At 41.4% G+C, this 27,198-nt stretch overlaps 1 protein-coding gene across 5 annotated transcripts in view; it reads left to right on the forward strand.

Moving 5' to 3' along the window:
* Nucleotides 1-27,198, forward strand: part of phkb (phosphorylase kinase, beta) — a 108,936-nt gene that overhangs the window by 9,491 nt on the left and 72,247 nt on the right. For all 5 annotated transcript variants that reach the window (XM_046032173.1, XM_046032177.1, XM_046032172.1 and 2 more), the window contains 5 exons: nt 2,559-2,697; nt 7,867-7,966; nt 18,692-18,799; nt 19,748-19,828; nt 24,488-24,603. In XM_046032173.1, the coding sequence (XP_045888129.1) occupies nt 2,559-2,697; nt 7,867-7,966; nt 18,692-18,799; nt 19,748-19,828; nt 24,488-24,603 (544 nt within the window). The remainder of the gene's footprint in view (nt 1-2,558; nt 2,698-7,866; nt 7,967-18,691; nt 18,800-19,747; nt 19,829-24,487; nt 24,604-27,198) is intronic.

The raw sequence follows: 27,198 nt of genomic DNA on the forward strand, positions 1-27,198 counted from the left end.
TCTGTCTTCAGTAACTAATGCCAAGCATGAACTTCGGTGAACTTGAACCATCTTAGTTTATCTTCACTTGTCCAGTTAGTGCAGTCAAACTTCCACTGTCACGTACCCTAGCTGGAAAATGCCAAATAAATTACACTGGTCATCAACTACTATAGATATCCTAGTAATATCTATATTACTAGGATATTACCTATATCCTAGTAATTGTGGTAACAGCAAAATAATTAATATAGATGTTGATACTTTCCTACCTGATGCTGGCACTGTACATGTAGGGATTCAAACTTCTTTCGCTGATCTGGTGATTTTCAAGTCTTAAGAAGTCAAGACAACTGAGGACAAATTTTGTTGATAACAAATATATAATATTTATTTATATCACTGCTCCATATTGAAATATAGCCCAGTTTTTAACCTATGTCTAAAACCCGCACAGCACAGTTATTACTAATTACTAACTATTAAACCAACAATTAGGGGTTAGTGTTACGCCCAGCCTAGGTGGAACCTGAGCATAGCATAAAATGACTCCCCTCGTTCCTGAAACCCAAGGATGACCAGTGCCACAGCAGACGCAGCCAGAACATTAAACAAAACAATAATATCAACAACTAACTTACCTATCTTCAGTAAAGGAAAACAAAATGAAATACTGGCAGTTTACCTCCCTAACCTAAACAGGAGAAAAAATCTCAACAAAAGAGATGAATCTAATGACACTAAATAGGTGATCGCTTGGCAGTACAGCACGACTGGTTGGGAGTCAGGAAAGAGACGGAGTGAAGTCGGCATCGGCTGGTGCAAAGAATGAGGGTCATAACAGTTAGACATTAAATCCTGTTTTTGCAATTTGTAGGACTATATATCATAAAAAAGGAGAAGAAGAAGTTCATAAATGCTGAATCATTAACAAAACGAAGTGCCACCAGTTATGCTAGCTGCTCTGTGAGGCTGTGCTTGGGAACAGCGCGCTTTGAGCTAAATGCTAATGTGAGCATGCTAGCATGTGTGTGTGTCATTAGATTTGCAGGTGTTTGGTCGTAAGCCAAAGTAGTAGAAAAGTAATGAAATGAAATGGAAAGGCACTGAATAGGTTTCATCCTCTGCAATGCAGGAGTAGATTTACATGCTGCAAGTTATATTTACACATGTTTTTGTGAAGTATTGGTTTTAGTATTATTTCATATCAATATACCGTTGGCATGTGTAGTTTTTCCTCAGGCAACTTTCAAGGCCAAGATGTTGGGCTAAAGCTTATATTTGAGGAACAAACATGCAACACATGAGGAGGTTTCTTTGGGTAATTTCTTCATTTCCAGTGTGATATGTGAGTTTTAGCAAGGTTTAGATAATCCCTGGTTCTCTAGTTGAAGTACCTTAATACCTGATCTCACGGCACTGAATTGGACTGTTTGACAAATAGTTTCTATCGCAATGGAAATTATACCTGTACCTTTACCCTGATGTGAGTCATAGTCAAGTAACTTTTGGTGCAGCTTGTGCACATTACACAACAAGTCACCTCACACAGCTCCACGTCTGCCTTGACAATGCCTTGCAAAACACTGACATAAATATAAACGGACTCTTCTCAGCTTATGCAGCACAATCCAAGTATTCTTTCTGCAGTAAAACAATAGCATCATGAGTCCAAGTGATATTCCTCCAGGAATTATTGCTTTTCTTTAGTCTTGCAGTCATTCACACTTTCCATGTCACGGTTCACACTTGCTCAACTTGCAGGGCGTACAGTGTATACTGTAAATGTCTACACAACACAAACTGAAAAAGCTCTGCTTCAAATGACTTAATTATATTATCTTTTACTTACTTTAATTAATGGAAGTCTGTCAAATGTATTTGCCCAACCTTTTTCTAAATTGAATTTAAAATAATTGAATTGGATTTAATTTAATTCATGTAAGGCAGAATATCCGTGCGAGAAACTCTGAGGAAAGGATGAGGGAGTGGGCAACAGCTGCACACCGCAGGTCAGGCAGTGCCAGCAGAAGAAGAGAGCTGTATCCTGCTCAGCGAGCTGAATAAATATTATATTTCCACACTTGACAAAAGTAGACTAGCTTGGAAAAAAAACATAAGTGGAGAAAGTATATGCAGGTAGCCCATTACTGTATGACTCGAGTCTGACTCTGGGACTGCTTCGGTGTCAGGTTGACACGATGAAGTTGCTCCACTGTGTCTCTGACACGTGAACATCTAAAAACTGGATGAAAGTGAAAACCAGGACCAATCTAAGGTCATGCAAAGTGTGTGAGGGTGTGAACGTGTGTATGCCCTCAAACTACTAATAATTAATGTACATTTCAGTCTTTTGGGCTTGTTTGTCTTCAGAACATGTGCGCACTAGCATAAAGAGTCATTTTAGAGCCAATTCAGTTGTAAACAGCTGATGAAGCAATGCTAGCTCGCTTGTTGCAGGTGCTTCCTACACTGGTGTTTAAACTAATGTGTGTGTGGGTAGATAATAACATCACTGCCACTTTTGCAAGAATTCTTGCGTCACCAATTCAGCTCTCTCTCTCTCTCTCTCTCTCTAGTCAAGACAACCATTCTAAACTACCAGAGTCCCACCACTGGCCTTTTCCCGGTCAAAACATGCTCCACCTGCAAGGAGGCCAAGGTCCGGGACTCACTGTACTGTGCTGCTGGTGCTTGGGCCCTGGCTGTCGCCTACCGGTTAGTGCACAAAACACACACAAATGCACCCTCACAGATTAACCATGCGGGATGTGTTTCATAGGTGTAAAATTGAATGCATCTTTAACTGCAATGTGTGTCTTTGGTGGACGCTCCATTTATGGTTATTATTACAGTTTAATTGGAACTTAGACACCTCACTTGGTCTATAGTTGTATAACATGATAAACTAATGTATAGGCACAGCATCTTCTACAGGAGATTTGAGGATTTTTGTAGAGGTAACCCTGGTCCATCCTAGGGTCTAGTAACTCAAGTAGTTACTGCAGTTTGAAGCTGCACTGAGCAACTTTGCACTTTACCAGCCCCAAGTGGAAGCATGAAAAAACTGATCCCACTTTTCAGAGGTTAACAGACCTAACTGACCATTCACTAAGTTTGTTGATGTTGCTCACCTGTCAAGCTTTCTTTTCTCACTTGGCAAACATTGGTTTGACCTTGAAATGTCATATAATTTTGGACAATGGATGCCAACAATAGACCATTGATTTCATACAGAGGAAGGACAGGCTTCTCATTTGTAGCTGATTTAGCTGTCTTACATGACACACACCAAATGCGGGTAGATTTTCTAAACGTTTGAAGTCTACCTGTCACATTGGCGGGCAAATGTATTCTGCATTTAATATCTATTTTATGATAACTAACAGCAACCCGGCGTTCCTGTCTCTTGTGTGTTGCACTTAAATTGGTCCCCGCTGTACCCATCGATCTAAAATCGTGTAACACACGGATTAGGGGTGTTCATTGGTTGTTGTTAATATTCGTTTCATGTTTTTGATTAGCATAGATTTGTAAGGGGTGGGCGTTGGGGAATAGGAGTCCAGAGGGAAAGAGGTGAGTGTAGTCATTCATGTATACTGCAATAAACGCAGTAAGAATATCTGCCATTATGCCGCATTCGCTCATTCATACTGAACAAACATTAACGGCATAATCCCGCAACCGTGTGTGCTTTCACATAGCGGTCTGGCTTTAAATGGAACCAGCGGCGTAGAAAAACACTGTTAAGTGTCAATACAACACAGGTGTTATACCGAATTCTGCATCCCTTAAGATTTAGCTAAAATATATGGTGATAACCGCATTTGATCAGTGTGCACAGCAAAGTGTCTGAAAAGGACCCTGAGAGGTGGTTGCATAATTCTGCAGAACAGATGTTGTAGGCTACCTGCTGAGATTTCAATCCATCACCTCTTTTCTCAGCATATATGTGTTATCTCCCGCAAGGTGCATCTCGGCAGGCGTGCAGAACTCGATGTAACACAGGCTCAGAGACAGATCAAATCGGAGGCAGTGTGAAAGCGGCTTGTGGTCGGAGCTACGAAAGTTGTGCTTGGAGTGTTTTTAGCAATAAGCTAGCTGGCTACCACCGTAATGTGGCAACAATTACCAAACCAACAAAATGAACAGTGACGAAAAGGAGGCTGAAGTCTAACATAAAAAAAGATCCAGTCTAGTGTTTGATACACTGTCAGATCTTCGAATGGTCCAGCTGTCCTCCCCAGAGATCAAGGAGTATGATCCATAGACTGTATAAAAAAGGTTGATCCCACAAAAGCTGTGATGCTGTGGCACCAGGACTCTGTCAGAACCAGGAAACCAGACTTCCTGGACTGTGCAAAGAGGGTGATTGTAGAAAGTCAGCAGTCTGACGAGGAGGTGTAAGTTGAATGATAAAGCATGATTAAGAGTCAGCAGTGATGAGATTTAAGTTGAATGATTAACAAGCATCTCGTAAGTTTAGAAAACAATTTACTGTTATGTCTTAAGTATATTTAATAGTAATAATATAATTTTGCTGCACATTTCACTCAGGCTTCTTCTTCAAGTTTGTACTGTATTTGATATAATACCTTATTATGTCAAATAAAAAGACTGTAACAAATTTATATGTGACAAAAAAAGGCAATTTATTATTTTGGCCGGTAAAAAATATGTTTGGCCAGTGGATTTTTTCATCTACCAGTCCCATTGGCTTTTTTCCACCCCTGCTTGGAAGTAACACTCGGTTACCGCTGTAGGTAGGAAGCTAGTCAGCCGGATATGCAAATGACTGCAACTTACATTTGACACAACTCACATTAAACACACTTTTGCTCTTGTGTTTTGGAGTTTTGAAAGGCTAAAAACTGATTCAATGATTTCAACATTGGAAATGGAAATCCAAAGCTTGACAGACCTACCGTGCCTAGTTATGGTTTCTAGGCCTATGCTTGGACAATCGCTGTTTGGGGGTGAACATATTTAGTCATTGTGGCAGAGTGCTTGCTTACATCATGTTGTCTTGCATGAATATGCAAGTGAACCATTCATGACTTATGAAATCCCATGAACAAATAGGGCACATTTCAGTTACTTTTGGTGATGGATGCCTCTCATAGACTTATTGTGAATTATTGTGTTTTTTACAACAAATTCTTAAGATGAGATTTGTATATTTGTCACATAGGTTGTGAGAGAGACTGTGCAATAATGTGACTATCCAACTAGAATGTATTACATTTTCCAGCACCACAGCAAATGTGGTGTAAAAGGAACACTAAAATGGATGGATGGATCACTTACTATGTGTTTATAGAGCATTGTGTGCAAAACAGACCAATAATCCTCAGTTATATTGGTTTACAGTTACTGTTTCTCAGCTTTCTGCCCCCTCTGTCCCTTCTTCGACTTTTGGTTTTGTTCCACTCTCTTCTGTTTCATGCTTGCTGACCCTGATCTCTAATCTGCCTCTGTCATTTCAAGGCTTTGCTTTTCAAACACACCGGGATTATTGATTCAAGGAGAACAGTTTAGAATTTCACTGAGAACCGTTTAAAAGCCCCAAACTCCTTTATCAGGTGTCCCTGCACTTGATGCCTGCATTCCTCAGTGATTATTTTCTAGGGAAAGAGCAATTCCACGGAATGAGCCTATAATAGGACAAAGAGAGAGAGAGAGAGGAGAAAGATGTGGAGGGAAAGAGAAATATTGGGAGGATGGAGACAGAGAGGAAAAGGAAAGATAAGGAGAGAAGGAGATGCATGAGGAGGAGATATGGGGAGATAGAAGGTGAGGTCGGCAAAAGGGGAGATCAAGTAAATGGAGAGATAAGAGACGGGGAGAAGAAATGGGAGATGGAGAGAAAGACTGAGTGAAGAAATGAGTTCGAGGGGGAAGACAGAGGGAAAGAGAGGGGTAAAAATAGAGTGTACTGCAGTGATGTGACCAGCGGCAGATCCCAGTCATCAGTCATGGCTGCCTTCTATTAGAATTGTCACTGGGATTTAATTAAGATAATTCTCATCTGACAGGCTTGGCTAGTGCCATTACTTACTTCACGCCCAGCTGCTGATTGTGTGTGTGTGTGTGTGTGTGTGTGTGTGTATGTGTGTATGTGTGTGTGAGATTCAGTGACTCAACTGGCACTTTGATCTGCCACAAACTCCAGACAAGTTTCATCAACTACCTTGCGCAGTCACATTTTATTCTTTATTTATATTTAAATTTTTTATTTGTAATACAGTAATATTTATTTATATTTGAATGAGGGTGCGGGTTGTCAGCTTCCAGTGCTAAGATTAGTTTTTTTTATATTTTCTTGTAGTTGTCTAACCCATTGTGTTTTCCTTAATAACTGTAATTAAATTTGAAGAGCTGGGTATGTTACTATAACCCCTGGTCGGCATTGGATCGCTTCATGCATATTACAATGCTTAATATTTGTAGTCTGGTGATGAATGTCCAATGAAGTACTAAGATTAATGTACCGTCTACCACTGAAATCTGTTTCATGAATGAAACACATTTCACTTCAGTCACTTGGCTTTCCTCTGTTGAAGTCCAGTGAGTAACCTTTGTAATGTGCATCGGAGACCTGCCAGCTCCACCAGATGCATGCTGCCTCTCACTTTGGTCTCTGCAACCAAAATTGATTGACTTCTGAGTATTACCTTACCAAGATTGCTCTCTTAAAACCACACAGTACTAATACTAATCAAAGCTTAAATGCTTCTCCACAAGTCATTTTATTGTTATGCAATTTTTCTCAGAACGCATCCATATAACACTAAGGGTTTTTAAGGGTTTACAAATTGCTAATTGATTTTATTTTAGCCACTGTTGAATGCCACTGATGAATTGTTTAGGCAGTCTACATTGTGATAAAAAGACTGCTAGTTCAACCCCTGGTATCAACAGTGACTGTCCTGCATGTTTACACTGACATCTTTCAAATGAATAAAGAGGAATAAACAGGAAATCAAATGAAATGACAGAGAGCTCATTCATTGGGTAGTTTAGGTGACAGTCACACTGCATAATCAGCACCGCATGGACCCACGTGGGACAATGTCGAAACTGACAGCAAGTCATTGAGCGCTGTATTGCGCCTTTTATTTATCCTCTCTGATGAACAGAAAAGAGCCCACAGAGAAATAACTAATTATGGGCATTATTTGAGAATGCAACTATGCCACAGTTCAAATGAAAGCTTTCACCATCCAAAATGAACCAAACACACCAGAGTTTGTTGAGCGCCCTAATATTACTCCTCTGCCCATCTGCACAGGGCCCTGTGTTGTCAGTGTTAAATCTACTAGGGTTATTTCTATACGTGCTATTAATAGTTGTGGTAAATGGTGGGTTCACATTGCTTTTATGAAGCACAAATAAAGTCTGACTTGCCTTGACTCTTAAAGGATGATTCCTATTTATTATAATTTGGACCTTATTTTTGTAGTTTTGGCCATAATTTAATAATATTTGGAAACAGTGAATTCACTGGATTCATTGCAGCATCATTAAAAAAGAAAAGTCCAGTGATCATACAGATTTTAGTTGAACCCAAACTAAATATTACTCATACTATTTGTTGTAAACATCCATCACAGTTCACAGTGCACAGTTTAGTCAACTTTTTTTTCACCTCCAAATAAAGTGGTTTAGATAATCTGACTAAACTGTTGGTGGTTTTTTTTGCCCCATCTGACGTTGTTGTAGTGATGTTGTAATGTTCCCAAATCTCAGTGATTACTTTGGTGAGTAAAATGTTATGTTGATCAAAATGTCCAAAGTACAATAATAAGACCCAGTGTTCATCATGTATTCATCCCCTCATTGTCTGTCCTTCCCTCATGTGTTCTCCCTGTTTACCCCTCTATGCAGGCGGATTGATGACGATATGGGGCGGACCCATGAATTGGAGCATTCTGCCATTAAGTGCATGAGAGGGGTCCTCTACTGCTACATGAGACAGGCTGATAAGGTGAGTTTTTAGCCAGCCTCAACTCAGCTCCTGCTCTCACACTGCATGTTTGCATAAAAGCACCCCATAGCGACACACTGTATTACAGATCAAAGGTATATTTCTGAGCTGCTATTCATCAAAGCCTCTCAGAGCTGGAGCACTGGACACATCTGGTCCCTCTTTCATATCATAACAATTGACAATGGGAGCCGGTGGCTTTAGTCCTAAGGGCTTAATAACCAGCAATCTGTTAATTACCAAAGACTTTTGATCCGAAGGGGGAAATTTCACACAAAGCCTGCAGGAAACCTGATTCACGCGCATGAGTAGGCTGTGAATGATAAATGGCATAAGCACACCATTTTAACTACCTAAAAGGTCCTCACAAACAGCATTTTTTTAATAGAGCAGACTGCTGTGTCACTGTGCACGTGTATAGTGTAGGCCTTTGAAAGCCATTCTGTTTCATTTTCCTTCGACCTTGACGACCTAATTTAGGGGAGAGCTTTCCCGTGTCTTAATTACAAAGCTGCATTTACACAGTTAATTACACAGAGCAGTGTTTGTTATAGCCCCGTCTTCAACACTTACGGAGAACATGGCATTTTAAATGGAGACAGGACACAGGGCCACTGCTGGGCAAATATCACAGAGCAAATACAGCAGTCAGGCCCCACTGTTTGTCTATAGTGTGGTGTATAGGGAACTGAGGGATTGAGGTCCCTCAGATTAATGTTTTATTTAGTTGGGATAAACAAATTGTAGAAGTCACTTTATCAGTTGGTAGGATTAATTCATGTCTGGAAACCCCCAAAGCTTATAGAACCAGAAGATTCAATCATACAATGCTGTCATTTTCTCAGGCAACCAAAAGCACAGGGTACAGGTCCTATGTCAAACATTTTGTTAGATTTAGGCCCCTAACAACTAGCTGGTTAACATATTTGAGCATTTAGCACCTAAATAGCCAGATTTCCAACTGGAGTTGGTAGAGACCAAAATAGAGCTAAAACGTTTGTAAATCTTTTACTTACATTCGTGAAGTGGACACAAACATGACTCCAAATGAATACTAATGTGCAAATAAACCACTGCTAACAACTTTGCCATGTCAACTTTATAAGGGAATATGTCATTGTTGTGTTTACAGCTTGAGTGCAAAAAATCAGTTAACACAGGTTTAAAGTAACAGATTTCAACTTTAAAGGTGCAGTGTGTAAAAACTGAGACAACTTCATCTGTCGAATTCATACTCCAAAACATTGTGTGTGTGTGTGGGTGGGGGTGGTGGGGGGGAATCACATATCAAGTCATCTGCACATTACGATTATTTTTCAAATCGATTGATCAATTATTTATTCGATTAGTCGATTAATCTAAGACTCATTTTTGTGTATTCTAAAGAAACAAATGTAGCCTATTACTCCATTAATATGTTTATTTATCCACAATAAATATCAAAAACATGTCTAATTAATAAATCAATATTTGTGATGGAAGCACATTAGAATAATGATAATAGTAGCATATCTTAAAATGAATCTAATTTCCACATCATTAATTAGGCTGCTAAAACTTTAAATACTGAACATAGCTTGATGGAGGCCAGTTTGACGACAGCTTGAATTCAAAAGGTGTACAGTTGGATTTTTCTATTTGATAAGGAAAATAGGTGTAAGAATATTTCCTTTCTTGACGTATTCTGAGTTTATTTAGTTTATCTTTTCAACTAAAAGAGCTTGTGTTATGAAGCAAACTTGCATACATACCCCAGCTGAAACTATGGGGGGAGGCCTGAGCTATACTACTGGATTATTGCCTCTTCAGAATCAGAATCAGAAGGAGCTTTATTGCCAAGTAGTGTTTTACACAAGGAATTTGCTTTAGTGATGATAAGGTGCTACACGCAGACATCCAGCTGACATAAATATAAATATGTAATAAACAAATGCAGGTTATATAAGAGTAACAGAAGAATAGAGAAAAATAATACAACTGACAATATAAAAAAAAAAAAAAAAAAATTAAAAAAAATAACAATGGAACAACAACAAATTAACGACAAATATGTGCAATGTGCCAGGTTCGTATGACATGAAGTGATATTTTCATTTGCGGAGACGATTGTATTATTTGAAAGGGGGGAGTGTCAGTGGGGGGCCCAGGCCTTGTTGATGAGGCTAGCTGCAGATGTTTTTGTGGGGAGATGTTTGGTCCTGATGGACCCTAGCCTCCTGCCAGAGGGGAGAGTCTGAAACGGTTTGTGACTGGGATGGGAGGCGTCAGCTGCAATCTTTCCTGCTCGCCTCAGAGTCCTGGAGGCATACAGGTCCTGGAGAAATGGAAAGTGACAACCAATCACCTTCTCTGCAGAGCGAATGATACGCTGCAGCCTGCCCTTGTCCCTGGCAGTGGCAGCAGCGTACCAGATGGTGATGGAGGAGGTGAGGATGGACTCAATGATGTCGGTGTAGAAGTGCACCATCATTGTCTTTGGCAGGCTGAACCTCTTCAGCTGCCGCAGGAAGTACATCCTCTGCTGGGCCTTCTTGTTGATGGAGGTGATGTTCAGCTCCCACTTGAGGTCCTGGGAGATGATGGTGCCCAGGAAGCGGTCCACAGTGGCGACGGGGGAGTCACTCAGGATTATGGGGGAGGGTGGGGCTGGGCTCTTCCTGAAGTCCACGACCATCTCCACTGTCTTCAGAGCGTTGAGCTCCAGACTGTTCTGACCGCACCAGGACACCAGATGGTCGATCTCCCACCTGTAGGCGGACTCATTCCCACCAGAGATGAGCCCAATGAGGGTGGTGTCATCTGCAAACTTCAGGAGCTTGACGGACTGGTGACTGGAGGTGCAGCTGTTGGTGTACAGGGAGAAGAGAAGAGGGAAAAGAACGCAGCATTGAGGGGAACCGGTGCTGATGGTCCTGGAGTCAGAGATATGTTTTCCCATCTTCACGTGCTGCTTCCTGTCTGTCAGTAAGTCTGTGATCCACCTGCAGGTGGAGTCAGGCACGCTCACCTGGGAGAGCTTGTCCTGGAGCAGGGCCGGGATGATGGTGTTGAAAGCAGAGCTGAAATCCACAAACAGGATCCTGGCGTAGGGAGTCCATGTGGTGGAGGATGTAGTGAAGGGCCATGTTTACTGCGTTGTCTACAGACCTGTTGGCTCTGTAGGCAAACTGCAGATGGTCCAGGAGAGGGTTTGTGATGGGTTTAAGGTGGGACAACACAAGGCGCTCAAAAGACTTCTTTATCACAGAGGTCAGGGCGACGGGTCTGTAGTCGTTTAGTCCTGTGGTCATTGTTTTTTTGGGGACAGGGATGATGTTGGAGGCTTTGAAGCAGGCTGGCATGTCTCCAGTGAGGTGTTAAAAATGTCTGTAAACACCGGAGACAGCTGATCAACACAGTGCTTCAGGGTGGATGGGGAGACAGAGTCCGGCCCAGCTGCTTTGCGAGGTTTCTGCTCCTGAACAGTCTGTTGACGTTCCTCTCCAGGATGGTAAGAGAGAGTGAGGAGGTTGGGGATGACATGGTAGACTGTGGCCAATCAGTGATGTGATGGGAGATGTTGTCATGTCTGTTCCATTTTCTTTCAAAGCGACAGTAAAACTGGTTTAACTCGTTGGCAAGGCGTGAGTCGTTCATGGAGTGGGGGGATTTAGGTTTGTAGCTGGTGATCTGTCTGAATCCTCTCCAGACAGAAGCAGAGTCATTCGTTGAGAACTGGTGTTGCAGTCTCTCTGCATATAGCTGTTTAGCATCTCGCACCGGTTGCTAAACCTGTACTTTGACTCTTTAAACCTGGCCCGTTTGCCACTCCTAAATGCCTCTTCCTTTTCCAACCTCAGCTGTCTGATCTTAGCTGTGAACCAGGGTTTGTCATTGTTATAACTCACCCTGGTACGTGACGGAATGCAGGTGTCCTCACAGAAGCTGATGTAGGACTTCACAGCCTCTGTAAACTCATCCAGATTGTTGGTAGCAGTCCTGAAAACATCCCAGTCAGTCCAGTCCAAGCATGCCTGAAGATCTTCTACACTTCACTGGTCCATTTCTTTGATGTCCTCACTACAGGTTTACAGATTTCTGTCTGTAAGCAGGAATCAGGTGGACCATGACGTGACCAGAGTGTCCCAGTGGAGCTTGTGTAACAGCGTGATAGGCACGGCTAACTGTGGTGTAGCGGTGATCCAAAGTGATCCCCTCTCTGGTTGGACACTCTATAAACTGTCAGTATTTGGGGAGTTCTTGGCTGAGGTTTCCTTTGTTAAAGTCACCAAGAACAATAACAAGGGAGTCCGGGTTTGTCTGCTCCACAGTATCTGGTCGGCCAGCATGCGCTGTGCATCGTGCACATTGGCGTGCGGCAGAATGTAAACACCGACCACAATGAATGAAGCAAACTCACAGTTTATGATTAAAAGTTCCAGATTAGGAGAACAGTGCTGCTGAATCACTGTCACGTCAGCCACATCTCCGTGAAGCACAGAACAGAAGATGAATAAAAGTCTCTGTTTTTCCCCACCAGAAACTGAAGTTCGTCCAGTTTATTGCACAGTGAGCGCACGTTGGAGAGAAATATTGCCGGTAGCGGCGCGCGAAGTCCCCGCCGGCGCATAAGTGACCCGGCTCGTTTCCCTCTCTTACAGCTCGGCGAACAACAACGAGAGAGCCTTCATCAAAATGTCCAATAATTCCATTGATGATGTGATAAAAGTGGGAAATAAATTCACTGGAGTTGTTCCCCTGATGTTCATGAGCTCTTCTCTGGTGAAAGAGCTCCGTGAGCTGAAAACTGAATTAACACACAAAAACAAAACAAAACAAAGCGCATCTAACTCTGAGGCAGCTATAGACAGCGCCATCTTGTGCTGTTTCTCGAGGTACAAAGCGGTATCACGAGAAATGGCGGGCCAGGGCTAGCAGGTTGGCATGCTAACTTCTGTAGATATTTCTGAAACACAATAAATAGTCTTTGATATTATGTCAGAACTGTTACTTCTTCACATTCTGTTGATAATGTAAGTATATTTTTTTAATGTTTTAAATTCATAAATCTCTCCTTACACATTGCACCCTTCAGTATAAAAGTTTGTGTTGATGTCTTATTCTTGATTGCTTCCTTTCTAAACTACTGCTGTACACTGGCTTTATCCCTTTATAGATTGTTTTAGAAAATGTATCTCCTTGCAACCAGAAATGATGTGGAATGGCCTAGCAATAGGTCTGAAGAGATGCAAGAGTTTTGTGTCTGCAATAGTTAAATAAATAAATGCATGAAAGCAGACATGTACCATTTCCAATTACTGTATGGAGCTGCAGGCATTGAAGTGTTTCACTAATTTGAAGCTCATATTCGCACATCGCAGCACTCAAAACAATAAGCAAGAGCTGGGGCCTCTCAGAATATCCCGAGAGTAGAGCCACTTGACACCGTGGCTCTGCTGGAGCGACAATCAGAGAGACCTCTACACAGAAGTAGGTTTTATAGAAACATAAACAGCAGTATCTATTGTTGGCGGCGGACAGAGGTAGCTCTCACTCTCACTCACGCACACACACAAACACCCACACACAGACATAGATATTAGCCACTGTGGGATCATAAGAAGTGGAGCAGTTTCAGTAAAAGTGGGACATAGGGTCTCCACAATGACCTGACTAGGAGAGAAAGAGACAGAGGGAAAAGGTGGGCAGAGGAAAGCACAGGAGGATAAAAGGGCGTCTGAGGAAGAGACACAGAAAGCAAGAGGGACAACAAAGAAAAAGGAGGGTGAATAATAGAAGGTACTGGGAGGAGAGAGGTAGAAGTGAGGAGAGAGGGAGAGTGGGAGGTGGAAAGAGAAAAATGGAGACAGCGAGGGAGGGCTCAATGATGAAGAGAGCAGAAAGTTAGGTAGAGAGGAGAGAAACAAACGAGGTAAAAATGGGACAAAGGGCCAATTATTTATAACTCTGCACGATAGGGATGGCATCCCAGACGTAATTTGGCGTGTAGTTGAGTCGATGCAGCAAACACACACACACAAAGTCACTAACAAACCAGCGAACACAAAACACGACAACATATTGCTTGGGGGGTTTTATGTGTCTGTTGCCCTAAATCTGATCCTTACCTGCTTTAGAGCAGACTGCTACAGTCATGGCCAAAAATATGGGCACCCCTGCATGTCTGTCACATAATGCACTACTTCTCCCAGAAAATTGTTGTAATTACACATGCTTTGTTATTCTCATGTTTATTTATTTTGTTTGCGTTGGATCAACACAACAAAAACAGAAAAAAAGAAGATGTAGCATGTCTAAACTAGCTATGAATTTTAATAAATTTATGAGAATACCCAATTATTTTAATATTCAGAAAATATCAATCCATAAAAAGCTCTCGTTTCGCGGGGCACCACCGGAGTTGTTATTAACCTAGAGTCTCCGGACCTCTAGGTAGCTTTTAATAACTATACAATTATTCACCAGTGATCAGTTAGTTAAAAATGGCTCAATTATCTTAAATCAATCGGTCAGTCTCATATCTAAAGGGTAAATTCTCTTGGCAGGGACGTAGAAATAGGCAACACACACAATTCCTTAGTTACAGTGAATTTATTAACTAACTAAGGTAATATTAAAAGGTGGTTAAATAAATACATCAGAAATAAACAATGGCTAAACAATGAGAATGGAGGTCTGACTCATACGGCAGAGGAGAACTAATGAAAGTAAGCTATGAGTTTAGGAGTTAAAAAGACAATATTAACATTATGGGACATCCCTGACCACAGAATGCTTGGTTTTGGTCTTACTGCTTGTCGGCGGCCTGCTTTGGCCTGTTGCACGGGTCCCACGCTAGCTGCCCGATCCTGGCTTTTGCGGGGATCGGTTCTCCAAGGTTCTCCGTGTCTGAAGAGAAACCTCAAGAGTTGGCCGTCCTCCTTCTGGCAATTCGGCTGTTTTCAGGTGTCCTTCGTTGCCGCTGGTTGAGACCACGGGGCTGGGTCTGACCTCGGTAAGTTGGCTCGACGAAAAAAGCTTAAAAGGGAACTTGGTCGTTCCTGACTTAGACCAGTGTAACTTAACGGACTGATAACTTTTAACAAAACAAAAGAAAGAAAATAAAACAAGTAACGTTGCTGGAACTGAGGGAAACTGAAGTCGCGACACTTTGCGTGTATTGCTTCAAGCGAAACAAAGACTTCGTTGCGCTGGTCGAATTCTTAGGGCGTTGCCGAGGGATGGCACGCCAGAGAGCAGAGAGCGGAAGCGAAGAGAAGATAGCGAACGATGTCGCGTGTCGCTCTTTTGTTGTCTGGGGCGTGGTTCCCCAGAGGGCAGGCCTTCTAAAGTTTTAATGTCTATAAAAGAAAAAAGAAAATCTATTTGCGCGTATTATAATCAAATATTTTCCACAATCAAACCTCACTGGTCAGACAGTTGTACCGTTCTAAGTTTAAGCATTTGGTAACAGGAAAACACTTGTCAAATTATTGGTCATGATAAATAATGAGTGACATTTATACATTAACGGCATTTCCGACGATGGTATGTAATACTTATTTCGTCCACTTGGGGGAGCTCAGGTTACATGAGGAAAGCTTAGATTAATCCAAAACAATCTTTCCTTAGGAACTGGGAAATTTAGTTATTTGGCCTTAAATTCAAGCTGGCAACTAATAGCGTATATTATGACATTTATCATCATTTCTAAAGGAATTTTGTGAGAAAGTATTGTGAACAAGCATTGGTTACACATAGAATAAAGGAGTGTCCTTAATCTTGCTGAAAATTAAAACACTGCAAAAGTAACTTATTTAGATTCTTTTCAGCAATAATATCAACACCAGATAGCAACAACACGGTAACATAACTACTCAAATAGAGGCAAACATAATCAAGTAACTAAAAGATTTAATTAAACAGTTAATGCTTTGAGTCTTTGGAGACTGCAGTCTTTGTTTACACAAAGTTCAGGGCTGTCCTGGATTTTGTCACACCTAGGTGTGACGGAGTATCCCTTTGATGAGGTAATGAAACACAGAGCAAGGATAGTTGCCACGGTTACGTGTGTGTGTGTGGGGGGGGGGGCAGTTTAGGGTTTCCTGCCCCCTTTAAAGGGGAGTTCTGATAGGCTGTTCAGGGAAATGCTAATCGCTGGTTAATCTTCATTTTGTCAGTTTAACAGTCAGGCACCGCGTTATCAGGCTTCATAATCAAAGGTGCCAGTTTTACGATCAGGCTGCTCAGGAATAGCACTTAGAGAGAGCGACCTTTCCACCCCCATTCTGTTGGGGTCTCTTCAGCCGTCTGTTGAAAGTTGATCTCAACCTCCCTGCTTCTCTCTCTCAGGAAGAGAAGAGGAATTAAGTCTCCAAATTAATATAAAATGCTCAAATCCACACTGTTGGTCCCACTACAAAGAAAAAAAGCCAAATCTCAAACATTGCATGCAGAACTCCAAAAACTGACTGGACAAAATGATTGGCACCCTCAACTTAATATTTAGTAGTATCGCCTTCTGTAGGGCCTAACCTTTAATGAGTTTCTCACACCTGCGTACTGGTATTTTGGACCATTCTTCTTTTGCCAACTGCTCCAAGTCTTTGAAATTTGATTGGTTCCTTCTCGTAAGTGCTGTTTTGAGATCTCTCCACATGTGCTCTATAGGATTTAGTTTTGGACTCATTGCTAGTCTCTTCAGAACTCTCCTGTGCTTTGTCTGAAACCATTTTGGGTGCTTTTGAAGTAAGCTTTAGGTCATTGTCCTGCTGTAAGACCCATGACCTCTGCTTTCTGACCACTACATTGCACCCCAGAATTCTTTGGTAGTTTTCAGATTTCAAAGCAACCCCAAAACATCAGTGAACTTCCTCCATGTATGACTGGAGGGACTGTGTTCTTTAAAGGCCTCATTTCATTTTCTGGAAACAGAAGAGTATGATGTGCTTTACCAAAAAGCTCTATTTTAGTCTCATCTGTCCACGGGACATTCTCCAAGATAAATTTAGGCTTCCTCAGATAATTGTTTAGCAAATTTCAGCCTGGCATTTTTATGCTTCTGTGTCAGCGTGGGGTCCTCATGGGCCATTCAGATGGCGACGGATAGTGCGAGCTGACACTGTTATACCCTGTGTCTGCAGGTCTGCCCGAATTTGTTTGGAAGTTTAAGTTTTAGGGTGACTGTGGCTCAGGAGATAGAGCGGGTTGCCCATTAATCGGAAGGTCAATCCCCGGCTCCTCCAGGCTGCATGTTTAAGTGTCCCTAGGCAAGATACTGAACCCCGAATCTTCCTCCAGAGTCTGAATGTGTGTGAATGTTAGTTTCTGTTTGAGCACTTAGGCTCAGTGAATGAATGGTGAATGCAGATGTAGTGTAAAAATGCTTTGAGTGGTCGAAAAGACTATACAAATACGGAGCATTTACATTTTATTGAGGTTCTTTATCCACTTCGTTGCAATCTTTTATACATTTTTCAAAAGAAATAAACATGAGAATATACAAGCATTTGTAATTGCAGCAATTTTCTGGGAGAAACAGTGCATTATATTACAGACAGTTGGGGTTAAACAAATTAAAGTGGCAGATTAAGCACCAAATGTAGTTGAAGTATCGGTTGAAGTGAAAGAGATGAAAGAAGTTTAAGTGGCAGATGAAATTTAAACACAGAAAATGTGGAGATTTTAGTTCAGGTGAAAATACTGAAAGGAGTGGAAGAATCTGTTGAAATGCAAGCACTGAAAGGAGCTGACGTGTCATTTGAGGTGTAAGAAGGTGACCTAGACTTCAGACTTGATTGTCCGAGAGGGAGGTTTGTTTTCATAGGCTGTTCAACATACACACACATATATGAAGAAAACAATATACGGATAAAGACAATACATAATCCCCATAAATACATTCCTATATCCCAGCACACAACACAGTCAATGAGTAAGTTTGTTCAATGCTGTAATGGCAGACGGGTCAAAACCCCTGCTGAAGCGAGCTCTCTTCCGTTTCAAGGTCCCGGATCTCCGTCCAGATGGCAGTAATGTGAAGTGATAATTGAGGGGATGATCAGTGTCATTCGCTATTGTGAGTGCGAGGCATGTGATGGCTCTGTCGTTCATTTCTGAGACTCTGGGTGTGGGAAGGCAGGTGGTTTTAGAAGTATGTGATGCAGGTAAGTTTGCTTTTGTTGGGGATGATTAACAATGGTGAAAAAGCTGGGGTTACATTACATGTATTCGTTTAGGTGTGACGCTTTTATTCAAAGCAACTGTCACATGCCTCTGGATGTTGCTCAGACATTGGTAGATGTGTCACAGTGGGAATTAAACCCGGGTTTCTCACACCAAAGCATGTGTCTTATTCACTGCGCCATCACCACTGGGGCACTTCAGGGCAACAGACTGCGTTTATAGATAACATTTGCTTTGATCGTTTATGGATTGAAATGATAACTGATATATTTAAAGTTATACTATATATCTGTGTAAAAAAAAAAAAAAAAATAGGGAATTCAAAGAAAAGATGGCAATGAGGTAGCCTCAATATACAACAAAAACAGTACAGCAAGGGAGTTTGTGTATTTACTTAATATATGAGGTTCAAAAAGTATGTTTTTCTGAATGTGGAAGGTTGCTCCTGTGGTATACTGGTGAGGAAATGAACGTCTCTCCCTAGCTCTTTCTCTTCTCCCTGCTTACCCTTGACCTCTCTCTTTCATGCTTCCCCTCCTTTTCCGTGTTTCTCTCTACCAGGTGGAGCAGTTTAAACAGGATCCCAGCCCTTCCAAGTGTCTGCACTCAGTGTTCAATGTAGACACTGGGGATGAGGTGTACTCCTACACGGACTACCACCACCTGCAGGTCAGCCAGCAAGCAGACAAGTGCAGAAATAAGACAACACTCAAGAGTTTTTAGAGTTTTAGTTTTTACATGCTGTTTATCCATATACACAGTGTTTGTGGGTGTGTGTTTTGGACATGTCATTACTAGCCGCCGCCCTCACTGACGCAATGATCATATCTACAAAGGTTAGAAGTTTATTAAGGCTAAAGAGACAGGGTTTATTTGCATTTTATAAAGACTGTAGAATAAAATCACACCACACCACTTATATTATTATATCTCTGGTAACATGTATTTCAATATTGAAAATGATCTCACTGGCTGTGGTCAGGGGAAAAAACTATAAGAAGCAAATCTCGATGAATGAACAACAGCATGAACTTGAAATTGGCCAATCAATCTCTTGGTGACAGGTTTTGTGTGTCATACAAAACTGCCCATAAAAATGTTTAGTTTCTTTGTCCCTCTGCTTGGCATTCATGTACAGTTGGAAAATTGACTTTTCCTTCAGTGGTGGATATGCATTAAATTGGTACTGGAACAGCTTATTCACCCGTCAATGGTATTGACAGAGGTCAATTTGGTGTGCAACGTTTGGATGGAGACTGCATTTCTAGTGAAGGATGGCCAATACATCAAGAGAGCTAGATAGAAATGCCTGTGACAAAGAAAAACTCATCAAAGCTGGATAGATGTTAAACACTTACTGTATATCCATTTTTTTCCCCTTGGCTGTAGTTTCCTCTCAAACAACTTTACTGTGGAGTAAATTGTGTTATTGATAGTACAAGGCCAATGCCAAAGGCCTAACAGCTGCTATAAAACTCATGTCTAAGTCTGTACAGTATGTAGGAAATCAAAGAAAGTTGTATTGACACATTTAGAAATATCACAAAGTCTACAAATGACTGTAATTGTTTTAATGGTATCTCATCCACTCTATCCTTCCCTCTGTCATTGCTGCAGATCGATGCTGTTTCTCTGTTCCTGTTATACCTGGTGGAGATGATCTGCTCTGGTCTGCAGATCATTTACAACACCGATGAGGTAAACAAGTCACTTAAATGACTGCCACTGTGATCGATTCTGGACATTAGGGATTTACACCCTTTCCTGTTTGTTGGTCCGACATTTTCTAGCTAATCATTGAGCAGCAATCAGTAATCATCCTAAACAACTTCTTTTCTTATAATTATACATTGAACAAAAAAAAAACATTTCCCGTTTCCTGTGCAGAATGCTGCTATCTTACTCTCTATACTTCAGAACTGTGTTTGAAATAAACACTGACATTAGTTTTGTATGTTTTCTGGCCACGCTAGAATGGCTATAGGAATGTCTGTGTCTCCGTCTGATGGTCGAGCCACCACTTTAGACTGAAATATCTCAACAACTCTTGTATGGATTGCCATGAATTTTTGTACAAACACGCATGGTTGGCACAGTCAGTAGGATTCAGTAGGGTACATGCTGCTGACTGTGGTTGTCTCTTACTTTTCATCCAGCCAATAGCAAGCCAAATTATTTTATTTGTCCAAAACTTTGGTTTATGACCATGCACCTTCAAAACTAATTACACTGAACAAAATTATAAACGCAACACTTTTGTTTTTGCCCCCATTCATCCTGAGCTGAACTAAAAGATCTAAGACTTTCTCTGTGTACACAAAAGGCCTATTTCTCTCAAATACTGTTTACAAATCTGTCAAAATCTGTTAGTTAGCACTTCTCCTCTGCCGAGATAATCCATCCACCTCACAGGTGTGGCATATCAAGATGCTGATCAGACAGCATGTTATTGCACAGGTGTGCCTTAGGCTGGCCACAATAAAAGGCCACTCGAAAATGTGCAGTTTCACTGTATTGGGGATGTTCGGGGGTCCAGAAACCAGTCAGTATTTGCCTCATGCAGTGCAACACATCTCCTTTGCATAGAGTTGATCAGGTTGTTGATTGTGGTCTGTGGGATGTTGGTCCACTCCTCTTCGATGACTATGCAAAGATGCTGGATATTGGATATTGGAATCCAGGAATTGTGTACAGACCCTTGCAACATGGGCCTGTGCATTATCATGCTGCACCAGGAGGTGATGGTTGTGTATGAATGGCACAACAATGGGCCTCAGGATCTCGTCATGGCATAAAATGTACCTGTCGATCAGGTCGAAACCCCGATGAGGATGACGAGCATGCAGATGAGCTTCCCTGAGACGGTTCCTGATAGTTTGTGCAGAAATTCTTTGGTTATGCAAACCGATTGTTGCAGCAGCTGTCTGGGTGGCGGATCTCAGACGTTCTTGGATGTGTAGATGCTGGATGTGGAGGTCCTGGGCTGGTGTGCTTACACGTGGTCTGCTGTTGTGAGGCCGGTTGGATGTACTGCCAAATTCTCTGAAACGCCTTTTGGAGATGGCTTATGGTAGAGAAATTAACATTCAATTCAAGGACAACAGCTCCGGTGGACATTCCTGCAGTCAGCATGCCAACTGCACACTCCTTCAAAACTTGCAACATCTGTGGCATTGTGCTGTGTGATGGAACTGCACATTTTGGAGTGGCCTTTTATTGCGGCCAGCCTAAGGGACACCTGTGCAATCCCCATACGGTTTGATCAGCATCTTGATATACCACACCTGTGAGGTAGATAGATTATCTTGGCAAAGGAGAAGTGCTCACTAACACAGATTTTCGACATTACAAGCCAGCTGAGCCGTTACTAAGAGGAGGAGTTAAAATACTGCAGACCATTGGATTGGTCAGAGAGAATTGTCACTAGAATTGTCGCGGGTCACAGGAATTCCTGCACAAACCCAACATGGCAGCTTGCAACACCATGCTATGGTCAATTGGCAAAGTATAGACCTCCCTCTGTTTGATTACAGATGAGGATCTGACGGGAGTGTGTGTTGTGTTGAAGACGATGCAGTTTTACGTGGTGTTGCTATGACAATCAGCTAAGAATCCCACTTACATTAAGTGGGTACTATCTGTATTAGGAAAACGAAATCAAGAAAAGTACCTGACACCAAAAGCGAATCGAGCCGAGCTGAGCTGTACCATGCAGTGGAAATGAGGCTTTAGTCTTGTTTCTGTATACATGACTTGGCTTTCACCATCCAAATTATATAGATAGCATTGTTATAGTCCTTAATTACATATTTTGAAGCATCTCTAAACTGCATTCTGATGTTTATGAGGAATGTTTTTGTCCTTTGAGTCTGTATGCATACACATGAAAATTCCTCTTGTGAAAATGTATCACTGGAAAACTCAGTTTATTCTAAAATAATCAGTGGGACCCTAATGAGATTCATAAATCTTAAATGATTTGATGCTACCCTCCGTACATCCAACCAGATGTTATAAAGTAAGACCAAAGGGTTTCTGAAGCCAGTTAGATGTACCCTAAATCCCCTACAGATATCCTAGAGCCAACACAAATGCAGGATCAGGGGACAGTATCTCACTTTTATAGCTTGGCTCACATTTATATTTTTGCTGAGCCGCTCAATTGACTTTCAGCAGGGAAACGTTTAGATGATTTCATTCCGGAGGCTTAAATGTCCTCCTGGGAATCGAACCGGTAACGTCTTATTTGGCAGCCCACCAACCCAGGCTATTACTGAAAAGCTGCTTTGAATGGTTTCTTCAGAGTTTGATGTGTCTGTCTGGTGTCATTTAAAAAAATTTTTTGGCTCTTCATAAAACAGCGCGGCAACTTGGCCGTTAAGTTTACTGTGCTGTGCTGCTTATTGTGTGGCCCTGAGGAGCAGTCGCAACTTCATTAATTCAGTTAGTTTTTATAGTCTGCTCATTCTCAGCTTTACTTACTGCCACACAATTTGTGCCAGTGGTAAAGGAATCCATTTGTTTAATAGATTGGGCTCATCTTAAGAAAGTAAAGACATGCTAAAACATTGCCACTAACCAATTAGTGAATGCAAGCTTTACATTGTTTACAGAAAACCCTCCCTATCCTCTCAGTTTTCTGCATTTCTCACTCCTGATGGCAAACAAATTGACAGTGTAACTTTTTTTTATGAAGGCAGTCCTGTTTGTGCAGCGGCCTTAATTTGCATGATTAACACTGCCTATTAGATTTCGAAGGAGTATGCACCCCCCTCCCGTCCTTCTATTAACAAACCAGATCCAGCGAGCAAAAGGACTTGTTATTTGTGTTCTCACTGAATGCTGTTTGAAAAGCATTTCATTTGAACTAATCACATTGTTACGGTATCATTTATTAGTTTGTTGTTAGCAGTCACTGCTTGTATAGTCCATTGGCGTTTACTTGACTGAGCTGGAAGCTGCATTGCAGTATTTTTTTTTTCTTGAGGTGGTATAGAAAGGCTGCTGCGTGTCCTCTGAGAAGATGCACTATCGACCTCCTCCCAGATGCCATTTTCAGTTTCATGCAGCATGAAATGGAGCATCTCATTAGCCCAGTCTGTGTTTTTGCACATATTACATGTGTATGCATTTGTTCACACTGTGACTGTCACTGTGGCTTCTGCAAATGTGCCCATGTGCTCAAACATCCAGAAACAAAACAAATGCAGAACTGGTAGGGGCAGTTGTCTACCAGCAGGGAGACAGAGAGGCTTGTTTGGCCAGTGGGCAGCAACATTCATTAAGATACCATTAAGATACTAAAAAGTTCCCCTCGTTAATCACTCGACTCATAAAACCCCAAATGAGAGAGAGAGCCAGCAAACACCTTTCTCTCTTTCCCAGCCTCATCTGCTTTGCTCCCTCTTTCCCTGCCCTCCTTCATAGACTGGCCTATTTAAGTCCTACACAGGTTGTATCTGCTTCTCTCTATCTTCCTCTTTCACTCTCTATTCCCTCTCTTTTTCTCTCCACCGCTTTGTCATTTTAGATTAAATCTCCAATCAGACAGACACACATGCACACACACACGCACGTACACACACACACACACACACTAACACGCTGCTACTTTCAGGTCTTTTTAATGATTCAAGGCCTTTAAGGCATCACACACTTTATCTCACCTTTTTTAGTTTTTTTTCTAGCTGTGGCTATTGATTTTGACATGTCTCTTTCAGACACAGTGTCTTTTTCCACAGCCGGTGTGGGACCGATGATAGATACGAGAAACTGCTAATTACAGCTTTAAAATCACTAGGCCACCGGTTTGTTTGGTGATGAAATCAAGGACACCGCTGATGAGTTTTTTGAGTCTGTAATGAAAGGGCAATGCGCTGATAATTAAAATGTTGCTATAAATGGATGTTGTGATTTGTGTCCATTCAGTCGACCACGTCGACAAGGCAATGAAGCTGCAGCTTCACATACTGTCACACTTTACTACTTAATTACACCTTGTCTGTAGCTCCAGGTTGAGTTTGACTTTGAGCACTGATGGGGAATCAGCTTTCTTGCCCCCTTTACTAACCTTTATAATGAGAGGGAGCGTTACACATCTCACCCCAGATCAATATCAACGGTCACCAATTACTTTATATGAATGTAAGTGTGTGTAAGGCTGTGTGTGCATGTGTAGCTGCAGCTGACATTGTGCAGTGTGATTGTGTTTGTGTGTCTCAGTATGGAAACATGTTTACTACCTACAGCCTAGCGTCAATGACTGCATGTGCGTGTGAGTATATGCATGTGTCTGTATTGCAGATGCATTCCCAATGCCCCATGCCTTCCTGTGCTTGATGTGTTTTCTGTGTGCAGGTTTCCTTCATCCAGAACCTGGTGTTCTGTGTGGAAAGGGCCTACAGGGTGCCTGACTACGGCATGTGGGAGAGAGGCAGCAAATACAACAACGGTAGCACTGAGCTGCATTCCAGGTCAGTCAAAAGCCCAGCAACACGCAGAAAATATGCTAAATAAATGTACATACAGGTTGTTACTAAGTGAAACTGCCAAATGCTGATATGCAGTCACTGTAGCAAAAATGCATTCCCAGTACATACACACACACACACACACACACCCACACCCACAGGGCTTTATAGATTTCACTGTCACAAGTCACTGTGATGCTCTAAATTTCTCTGTTGCATGTTAGCTTTTTGGTGAATGCTGTTGCCAATGTGAGTGTGTGTGGGTGTGTGTTAGCAGGGGGGGTTGAAACGTTCTTCAAAAAGCAACTGAACAGTACCAACAGCAACAAGAGAGCAGTGGACTACTAAATGCCTCTGTAACCTGGCAAGTGATGTAATAATGTTTACAGCTTACAGCTCATGGAAATCAAAACTCCAGTATTTTAAAATGTATTAGAAATTCAGAATTTCAGAATTCATAAATAAAGAAACGTTGACGTGAGAAGACCTGCAAAGGTCTCCTGAGCCTTTAATCTCTCAGTCTGGTTCTGGTGCTCACAATGAACTTTTCCACAATTTTCTATTTTTTTTTTTTAGAAGCACCTGTAGTGCATTCAACTAGTGAGGGAGGGGTGGAAGGAAGAAATATAGAATAAACCAACACCAAGTACAGTATTGAGTTGTAAAGCATATTTACTGATGGAAATGTCAAATCAACACAATTAGGCAATTGCATGACCTCTATAAAAGCAAATAAACGGCATATAGGAAAATTTTAACGTATCAACACTCTAAACTACTAACTGATAGAAGATAAGAATTTTGGACCACATGTTAAGCCACCAGCACTGTCCTTAACCAGTGAACTCAGATTGAGTTTTTGTTACATGCTCCTAACTGATTTATCATCCAAGGTCGAACTGGCCTCACTCTCCTCCCTCAGTGTCTTGATAAAGATCCTCAATTTCTGCCATTGCTTATCTCTGGGAAGCATGTTTTTTTTTCTCCTTCTCCAACAATCCAAGGCTATTGGCAGCAGCTTGCCAAGATATCCTCAAGAAAAGATAACAAATTCGATATAGTGAAGAAGCACTGTGTCTTGCGCTTCTTGTATTTCCTCCCCTCGAGGTCATGCTTTGGATTTCCACAATTAGTGAGCTAGCTTACACGTGTAGTTGCGTAATACCAATTAACATGGTGAATGTAAACAGTGAACTGTGGCAGGGGCAGATTCTGAATGGCTCCATGTAAACAAGATCTGTGTAAATGATCAAATTGAGCATTCATTTCAAGCCTCAGAGTGCCAGTGGGCAGAAGTGTTCATTTTGGCAGAGTATTCATTTGTCCATATCAAATCAAATGATTCATTTTATTTGCTTCTGCCTCATGTTTATCATCACACCCAGTCAAATGGCTAGACTGGAACTGTTTTATTTAAAGTAGCATATCTAATCACGTAAGCATCAGGATTTCTTGAAATGTCTTAATTTATGATGAGTTAAATGTAATAGCATTACAAATATAAGAACAGGACTGTGCTAATAAGTTCATGAAGATTTCAACACAATTCATAATAGTAAATGTTTTATTTACTTTACAGCAATAGACATTTAAATTATCAGTCTGAATGTTATTGTTTATTTTACAAAAGCATCGACCACATCTACAGTCCCCTCCAAAAGTATTGGAGCAGTACGGCAAATTCCTTTGTTTTTGTTGTTCACTGAGGACATTTGGATTTAAGATCAAAAGATGAGTATGAGACAAGAGTTCAGAATTTCAGCTTTTATTTCCTGCTATTCACATCTAGATGTGTTAAACAACTTAGGACATATCACCGTATTAGACCACAGCATTCTTAGGTGAGCAAAAGTGATGGAACAAATAATCTTAAAGTATATAACATTTCATATTTGGTAGCATAACCCTTGCTTGCAATAACTGCCTCAAGCCTGCGACCCATCGACATCACCAAACTGTTGTATTTTTCATTTGTGATGCTATTCTAGGCTTTTACAGCAGCTTCTTCTAGTTCTTGTTTGTTTCAGGGTGTTTCTCCCTTCAGTCTCCTCTTAAGGAGGTGAAATGCAGCTCTGTTGGGTTAAGGTCAGGTGATTGACTTGGCCAGTCTAAAACCTTCCACTTTTTTCCCCTGATGAAGTCCTTTGTTTTGTTGGCAGTGTGCTTTGGCTCATTGTCCTGCTGCATGATAAACTTCCTCTCCATTAGTTTCAATGCATTTCTCCATAAATTGGCAGACAAAATGTTTCTGTCCACTTCTGAATTCATTCTGCTGCTACCATCATCAGTTACATCATCAATAAATATTAATGAGCCTGTTCCAGAAGCAGCCATGCACGCCCAAGCCATGACATTACCTCCGCCAGGCTTCACAGATGAGCTTCTATGCTTCAGATCATAAGCAGTTCCTTTCTTTCTCCACACTTTGGCCTTTCCATCACTTTGCTAGAGATTAATCTTGGTCTCATCAGTCCATAAGATTGTGTTACAGAACTTTTGCGGCTCATCTCTGTACTTCTTTGCAAATTTCACTCTGGCCTTGCGATTCTTCCTGCTGATGAGTGGTTTGCATCTTGTGGTGTGGCCTCTATATTTCTG

The sequence above is a fragment of the Micropterus dolomieu genome, linkage group LG20, assembly GCF_021292245.1.
Source record: "Micropterus dolomieu isolate WLL.071019.BEF.003 ecotype Adirondacks linkage group LG20, ASM2129224v1, whole genome shotgun sequence".
NCBI classification, from domain to species: Eukaryota; Metazoa; Chordata; class Actinopteri; order Centrarchiformes; family Centrarchidae; genus Micropterus; species Micropterus dolomieu.